Below are 8,793 nucleotides of genomic sequence, written 5' to 3'. Positions count from 1 at the left end.
TTAACATACATTCAAATAAATAGATGGCTATTATAATTTAATATTTGCATACTGTCTAAAAATCATCTCTCCCTACCACCAGGTCGTTCTACTTTAGTCCCAAATTAATCTAATTACAGAGAGCAGTCATAGCTGGGACAATCAATGTTTCTAGTTAGTGAATTTTGAGGCCTTATCTTTGTCCCTATAAGTTGTCATCAATATAACCCACCTTGGGAAGAGAAAAAAAAAAAGAGAGAGGAAAAGAAGTCTAGTTCTCTCACTTGAAGTGGGACACGTGTCCTTCTCCAGGTATGTATGTTTGGGACAGCCTGGTCATCAGGCTATGTAGGTCTGGGGATTCAGCCCACTGGGGATTCTGAAGAAATATGTTGGGCTTTACTCTTTGAGGATTCCACATCAGCAGTGGCAGGGGCCCAGAGGACGCAGGACCTGGCACAAGAGGCAGGAATACCCAGCATTACCAAGGGGATAGGAGGTTAGGGAAGCACTACAGAAGAACATAAAGGTGGTACCCACCTAATGCCTCCCTAGATTTTGCCTTAAGCACAGGTTGAGTACTACTTTCACCCTCCCAATTAGCTGAAAGAAATCTCTAGAAAGTTAAGACAAGTGGGGACAAAAGCCTGTCAAACATAGCTCACAGTCATTACCTCTTTTGGTCCCCACAACATCCCTATGAGATAATAACTCTCTCTATTTCACATACGAGAAGAGATGTGAGATTCTTATAGCTAAATCGTGGTAATTTCTGGTTCACATTTGATTCTAAATTAAAGTGTCCCCAGTGCCTTTAAAGAAATAATTGTTGAGTGCTACCGGTTGCTTAATTTTTTGTGAAAAACTTTTATTATTTTTAACAACAATAATGTGTGTTCATTCTGGGAGTAAGGAAAAATACAAATATGCAAAAAAAGAAAAAAAACCCATTATCCCACCACCAAAAGATTACTTTTTTGTGTTTCATCCTTCAGACGTTTTTATGTGCATATATATATGAATGTACTCTTCCCTTTCAAAAATATGATATTCACATATTACTTAGTAGCCTTTTTTTTTCCACAAATAACTGAAGCTCCCGTATTAAAAGACAGAGACTTGTAGATTGGTTCAGAATATGACAAACAATGGGAAGCAAATAATAAGATGCTTCTAAAACCACTAACACCAACAAGTTAAAAGTTAGGAAGATGGGCAAAGGTGTATCAGGAAAACGTAAATCAAAAGAAAGCTATATGGCAATGTTAATATCAGAATAAAAATCAAGGCAAATCACATTAAATAAGGGTAAGGATGGTTTCGATTAACCTTCCAACGCATCACTATAAGTTTGTTTCTTACTCTCCTTATCTCATCCATTTCATCTACTTCTCTAAACATATCTTCTTTGCTTAAATGCCTGTTGTGTATATCTTCTTTAAATTCCTGGAGAGATTGAATCAGCCTTTCTCTAAAAGTTGCTTCTGTGTTTTCCTCCTCCTCCTCTGTCTTTTCCTCAGGCTTTGGCTCTTCCTCAAGTTTTGATTCACTCTCATTCTCTGGTTTTCCTTCAATTTTTTGACAGGGTTTCATCTTGTGTCTGTCTGCCTCCCTTCCTTCCTTTTTTTCCTGCTATTCCTCTTGGAATATAATTACTCCTAGGAGGCAAGAAGGAGACAGGAAGTCAAAGGCTTGGCGAATGGATCAGTGTTCTAGACAGAAGTCTCAGAATTCGGCTTTTTGGATTCAGAGCTGTTACCAAATACTTTTCACCTGAGAGGCCCAGTCAGCAATCAGGGCCTCCCTGACCCCGCCCTTTTCCACCTCCTTACCTCTCTCGTCCCTCCCTTCAGCTTTTTTTAGGTCCTCCCAGAACAAAGTTGCCTGAGGGGGATGGGCAGTGGGGCCTGCGACTTCCGTTGTTCCATCCTCGCCCACCTCCACCTCAGAGGTCCTTACGATACTCTCTTTACCTACCTGCACTGATCCAGTTAGTTTTTTTCCTCCTTTTCTAGCCTTGTGTCGTGCTAAGGAAGAACAGCCCCGCAAACCTGCAGACAGACGGGAAACGGGCAGGGAGGGCGGGGGGAGGGGCGGTGAGCGCTTGGTGGGTCGACCAGCACCGGGGGCAGGACACACGTACCTTCCCTCATTCTGGGTCCCGATTATGAAAAGTTTTCCACCTCTGTTTATCCTAGTTCCCCGCCTTCTCCCCCGCGCAAATTCGCTCGCATTTCGCATCAGAGAGAGTGGAAAAACCAGATTGTTTCCAAACTATCTTTAAGACTGAGGCGGGGATTGGGGGGAAGGTGGGTGTTGGGAAAGCCGTCTGAGATGGCTGAGAATAATTATTTTTAAACTATCACTGGTCGCCTTTTCCTCCCGGGATACTAGCCCCTTTCCCATGGGCCATCATTTTCTGCAGAGCTGGAAGTGGGTGGCGGAGAGACAGACTTCACCTGGACTCCCTCAAGTCTTTGCCATAGGCCACCCCTTCCCTCGGAATCCCCAGCCAGCACCCATCTTGACACCAACCTGCACAACGCCGGCAAGTTAACTCCTTCTTCCCTTGGCCTCAGGCCCCGTCGCCTGCACAGCGAAAGGGAGCTGGTACCCAGAGAGGAACAACGGCCAGAGTAGCAGGACTTCTGCACACGTCGACTCCCGATCACGTGAGAGCTACGTCACCGCTGAGCACGGGTCTCCAATTTCCACTCCCACCAAAAACGCGGCAGAAGTCGGCCCGCCCTCTGCTCCCTCTTCCCTTTTCCCTCTTAAACATTTGGCCTTGTCAGTCTTTTCTGTTGTTGCCTTTCCCAGAAGGGAAAATGCTATTTGCCTTTCTTTGATTACTAGGGAGGGGCTGCTTTTTTTCTAAAGCTACTGAACTTTTCTACTTCTTTAAAAGAATTGTCTCTTCCTGTCTTTTTGCTCCCAGGTTAAACCTCTCCATCACCGTCCCTCCCCCAGCCTCCATTTCATCTGCAGTTTGGTCTGGCCATTGTGGGACCGGGTGGGCTAGGCATTGAGTTGTAAAAAAAGGGGGGGGGAGGGGACCTGGAACAGGAGGAGTAAGAGTTTTGAATGCAAGTTTTACTTTATTCTTAGTACTTTTATGTTCTTAAAAAATAACATCGTTTTATAGTCAGAAAAGACAAAGACAAAATTACTTTGATTAAATGAGTTAATACATGTACAATGCTCAGAGAAGTGCCAGGCATGTAAGTTATTATTATAATTAGTATTTCTTTTGAGGAAAAGGATTCAAAATGTAAAAAGTAATGTTTGATTCAAGAGCCCTAGTGGTGGTGCCTTCCAGGAAGCTGTGCTGCCTGAAGAATCATCAACTGTCAGCTATACATTGTGACCCCGAGTTTCCTCATTTGAGAAAAGGGAATAGTAACATCCAACTCATAAAATTGTCTGTTAGGAAGTCTAAATAGCACCAGTATAAAGCACTGGGCACGTAGAAAGTCTTGAACAGATATTCGTTACCTTTCAACTTTACCTCAGTCATTTGTAAAAGCCACAAATTCGACATAAAAATTGCGTATCTCTCAGAGGTGATAGTTCAAAAAAAGCAAGAGGAGACATAAACATGTATTTTTTTATTTTGCGTATGCTTCAGTGCCCCTTCTGTGAGGAAGAATGAAGAATTCAGTGGATTATGCAGAAGGGGGAAAAACAAAAACCTCACCCCATGTGATTTTATTTCACTTGCTGTTCTATCATATTATTATATCTTCTGGGAAACCTGTGTATTTGAGCCCCAGAAAACACAAGGCATAAGTGTTTGGAGTCTGCTGGACAGAACACTGGACAGAACTTAGGCAATTACATTTAAAATATGCATCCTCTTTGAGCCCATAAATCCATTCCTAAGTATTCATCCTAGGAAATAATGATAGTAACAATGATTTACTACAATAAAATTCATAAACCTGAATTCTTAGCATCAATCCTTTGGCTTGGACCTAAATATATATAGAGAGAAACCACCCATGAAAAGCAGCACAGAAGGAAAGAGAGAATTGTTTTAGGCAACAGCAGATATGTGCCCAAGCATGTACATACATGTGTGCTCATTCACACATGCATGTGCATATTCTCACAACCCTAGGATTCTCCTGGATGATTTTGCTAGAGGAAAAAGAGGGCAAACTTTATAATTCTGTTAAAACAATTCAAACTGCATACATGGTATGTACTACAGTACAGAAATAGAAAATGACTGTTAAGATATTCAACATAGTATTCACCTGGAACAACAGAGGAAGAAGGAGAGTCAGGAATAGGAGGAAATGGAATGTGTGGATAATTGTCTCCATGAACAACTGCCTCCTTTGCCATGAGACCAGAAGAACTGCGTGGTGCCTGGCTACCATTACTGAACATTTTGATCAAAGATTCCATAGAAAAATCCTGACTAAAATGAGGAAAATGCAGAACAGAATTTAAAATTTTCATGGACTCCAGACTTTCTGGAGCCATGAAGGTTGGATGAATCCCCGAAACTATTGCCCTGAGATGATCTTTAAGCCATAAACCTAAAATATCCCCTGAAGGCTTCTTAAAACCAAACAATAGTTTAGCAAACTAGTAAAAAAAAAATTATACGAGCATTATACTCTTTTAAGAACTATCAATATTGGATCAGAGTGACGACAGCAACTTGAAAGATTAAATAGAAACCTGAGGGGGTGGTGGTTTATGGTAATGGGGAGGAACAACTCAGAAAAGGAGAATGAGAATGGTTACACAACTTGAAGAATGTAATCAATGTCACTGAATGGTACATGTGGAAACAGCTGGATTGGTGTGTGTTTTGCTGTGTGTATTCTCAACAACAACAAAATAAATAAAATTATATATAATAAATAAATAAATAATGCAGAACAGAAAAAAGATGTTCAACATGGAATTCTTTCTAGTCGGAACAATTAGGAACAAATTAGGTGGCTCACAAGAGGGAACAGATTAAATTAATTATATAATAACCATATAATAGAATTCTAAGCAAACATTTAAATAAGATTGAGAACAATAGTGAGAGTTAAATTTTCATCTATGCAATTAGAAAAAAATAAAAAATATTAATTATACACAGAGTTGATGAGGGTATGGAAAAATAGCCATTTATAGGCATTGTGAGGATACATGTAAAATAGTACAACCTTTTTGGAAGTCGTTATGGGAGTAACAAACTTTAAAATATATGTGCTTTTTGACACATCAGTTCCTTTTCTAGGAACTTATGATAATTTTTTTTTTTTATCATATAGAAATGCTCCCACACCAAATATGGTCATTGTAACAGTTGTGGTAATAGATTCGCGTTTTTAAAAAGGAAAAAAGCCTAAATGTTCCTTAAAAGGGATTTGTTAAAGAAAGGTTGGATCATTCATCTACTGAAATATTATACAGAGATGAAAGAATGATGACAGAATTACATTTGCTAACGTGAGGAGTTCAGAATGTATTGTTAGGTAAAAAAGAAAAATCGAGACATAATACGTATAGTATAATACCATTTTTGTAATCCAAACCCCAAACCAAACCCACTGCCATCAAGTCGATTCCAACTCATAGTGACACTGAAGGGCAGAGCAGAACTTCTCTATAGGGTTTCTAAGACTGTGAATCTTTATGGAAGCAGACTGCCACATCTTCCTCCCATGGAGTGGCAGGTGGGTTTGAATCACCGACCTTTCAGTTAACAGTTGAGCGCGTTAACCACCAGTACTCCTATTTTTGTAACAGTGTACATATATTTATTTTTCTGTGTTTAAGATATGACTATACAGCTAAATTTCGCCATACCATGATCAGTGAAACCCACAAATTCATTCGTATAAAATTTGAAGTTATATTTTATTAAGAGATGAGTGAAATGATTGATGTAAGCCTATTTGGCTAGCTGTCTGCACAATCCAAATCCATCAAAGTTTCTGCTGGTTTGGGTGCCACTTGGTAACAATTTTTCACTCAGCAATAGAGCTTAAATATCCATCCATTTTCCCCTCTGTTCACCCCACATCACCAATCACATTATATCCAAAGTCAAGTTACTGTGGGGTCTAACTCTATTTCTATATTATGTTAGAAATGTGGATAACTATATGCTGAACTATTATCACAGGATATATTTGAGAGTGGGTATTTATTATAAAAGGAACTTTAACTTTCTAAAGAGCCCTTGGGAGGTGCAAAAGGTTAACTGGAAGGTTGGCAGTTCAGTCCACCCAGACGCTCCTTGGAAGAAAGGCCTGAAGATCTACTTCCAAAAAATCAGCCACTGAAAACCTTACAGAGCACAGTTCTACTCTGATGCACACAGCATCGCCATGAGCTGGAATCGACTCTGCAGCATTTGGTCAACTGGTTGACTTTCTAAGTGTTGCATTTATATGTTGAAAATTTTTGTCTTTATAAAAAAAAATTTTTTTTTGTCTTTATAGGTAAGCATTAATTAATAATATTTAGAAAAACAATTGAGCTAAAACTTTAAAAATATGCAGAAGAAATAAAATATCTGACAAACATGAGAGCAATGTATTTATTGAAATCTCAAGATATTTATTAAAATTTATAATGGTATGTGAAAAAAAGGCAGGTTACAAATAGTAACCTGCATAGGATACAATTTTTAAAAACAATATATCCATGTGTACATATGTATATGTATGCATGCATAGAAAATATTATGGAATGATATACACCAATATATTAAAAGTGGATATGACCTGGGTGGTTGATGAGCTTATGGGTGATTTATACAGTGAAACCTGTTCAGAGCTGGAACTTGATGGGATTGCCTTGTTTTTCTGGGTCCGAAAGTTTTCTGCCTTTGACAGGATGCAATCACCACTTTTCTATCGCTCTATATTCAACAACAACAACAACAAAATAACCCAAACCTATTGCTGTCAAGTCAGTTCTGACTCATAGAGGCCTTATAGCAACCCTATAGGACAGAGTAGAACTGCCCCATAGGGTTTCCAAGGAGCACCTGCTGGATTTGAACTGCAAACCTTTTGGTTAGTAGCCGTAGCTCTTAACCACTGTGCCACTAGGGCTCCCACTCTATATTTAGTAGAAAATATCTTAGTTTTCCTTCTCTGACAGGTTTGTGCCTTACACAGGTTCTGGCATTCACAAGTTTTACTGTAGATTCTATTTTATATTTCTTTGTACACGCTCCTGCATTTTGTCAGTGGTCAAGTGTAACTTCTATAATAAAAAAAAAATACTATAAACAGCATGATCTTATTTTTCCCATTTTTATAACTTTATTGAGATAAAACTGAAGTACAAATAAACTACCATATATAAAGTGTAAAATTACTCAGTTTTGACATATGTATATTCTTGTGAAATCATCACCATAATAAAGAAAATGAATATATCTATCATCTCCAAAAATTTCCTGTGCCTCTTGTAATCCATTCTTCCCTCCACACCCATCCCAATGAAATCACCCATCTGCCCTCTGTTACTATGGATTAGTTTGCATTTCCTAGAGTTTTATATAAATGAAATCATAGGGTATGCATTAGTTTTACTTGGCTAAGACAGCATGATTTTTCCAAACATTTGATTGTGGTTTAGGTGAAAGTTTACAGAGGAAATTAGTTTCCCATTCAACAATTTATACTCAGCTTGTTTGGTGACATTGGTTGCAATCCCACCGAAGCGCCAGCACTCTTCCCCCTTCCTCCCTGGGTTTCCCATTTCCGTTCACCCAGCTTTCCTGCCCCTTCCTGCCTCCTGAACTTTGCTTTGGGGCAAATGCTGCCCTTTTGGTCTCCTATGGTTGGTCTGAAGTGCACCTTCCTTACGGGGGTTACTGTTTCCTTTATAGGCCTGTTTATTGTTTGGCTGAGAGGTGATCTCCGGGAGTGGGTTCAGTTCCAAGTTTGCCTAAGGGCCATAGTCTCAGGGGTGCCACCAGCCTATCAGAGCAGTAAATCTGGTCTTTTTTTTTTTATGAATTTGAATTTTGTTCTACATTTTTCTCCCACTATGTCCAGGACCTTCTACTGTGATCCCACTCAGAATGGTCAGTAGGGTAGCCAGGTACCACCTAATTCTTCTGGTCTCAGACTGGTAGAGGCTGTGGTTCATGTGGTCTGTTAGTCCTTTGGACTAGTTGTTTCCTTGAGTCTTTGGTTTTCTTCGTTCTTCTTTGGTCTGGATGGGAAGAGACCAGTAATTGTACCTTAGACGGCTGCTCACAAGCTTTTAAGACCCCAGTCACTATGCACTAAGGTAGGATGTAGGACATTGTTTTTAAGAACCACGTTGTGCCAATTGACCTAGATGTCCCCTGAGACTATGTTCCTAAGCCCTCAAGTTCAGTGCTTCAGTCCTTCAAGGTGTTTGGTTATGGCTAAGAAGTTTTCATGACTGTGCCCCCTGTGTGCTCTATTGTATACATGTTTATATTTGCAGTATATAAAAAATGTACGTAGAAATATCCACTGCCAAACCTATATGTGCTCGTGGGTATACTCAAATGTGCCATCCCACACCTATTCAGCTTACATATCTGCCTATGTACCTACTCATAAATTATTGTCTGTTATTACTGTTGTTGCAGGATTGCATATATAATAGTGTTTACCATTGTTGTCTATTACGCTCGAGTACCTCTGTGCCTTCCTTTGCCTTGGTCATGTTGTGCTGATTTCCCTCATACTGTGCATTTTCTTTCCCTTCACTGAAGTTAATACATGTCTACTATCTAGTTAGTGATTTTGCCTCCCTCCCCTGCCATCCCTGGTAACCATCAAAGAGTGTTTCTTTCTATGTATA

General features: G+C 39.5%; 1 protein-coding gene across 2 annotated transcripts; it reads right to left on the bottom strand.

The window, feature by feature from the left end:
- Positions 1–826: 826 nt before the first annotated feature.
- Positions 827–2,659, bottom strand: TCEAL9 (transcription elongation factor A like 9). Of its 2 annotated transcripts, XM_010601372.3 has the most exons (3): positions 2,515–2,657; positions 1,957–2,030; positions 827–1,637 (listed from the first exon to the last, which is right to left on the bottom strand). In XM_010601372.3, the coding sequence occupies exon 3, from the start codon at positions 1,570–1,572 to the stop codon at positions 1,273–1,275; it is 300 nt and encodes a 99-aa protein (XP_010599674.1). In that variant the 5' UTR covers positions 1,573–1,637; positions 1,957–2,030; positions 2,515–2,657; the 3' UTR covers positions 827–1,272. The 2 variants fall into 2 exon arrangements, with proteins under 2 accessions (XP_010599674.1, XP_023396966.1); XM_023541198.2 differs by lacking the exon at positions 1,957–2,030 and having other exon boundaries at positions 2,515–2,659.
- Between the last annotated feature and the right edge of the window lie 6,134 nt (positions 2,660–8,793).

This window comes from Loxodonta africana, chromosome X, assembly GCF_030014295.1.
Source record: "Loxodonta africana isolate mLoxAfr1 chromosome X, mLoxAfr1.hap2, whole genome shotgun sequence".
NCBI classification, from domain to species: Eukaryota; Metazoa; Chordata; class Mammalia; order Proboscidea; family Elephantidae; genus Loxodonta; species Loxodonta africana.
Note: the sequence above shows the minus strand (reverse complement) of the source record. Positions and strands in the feature narration are given on the sequence as shown.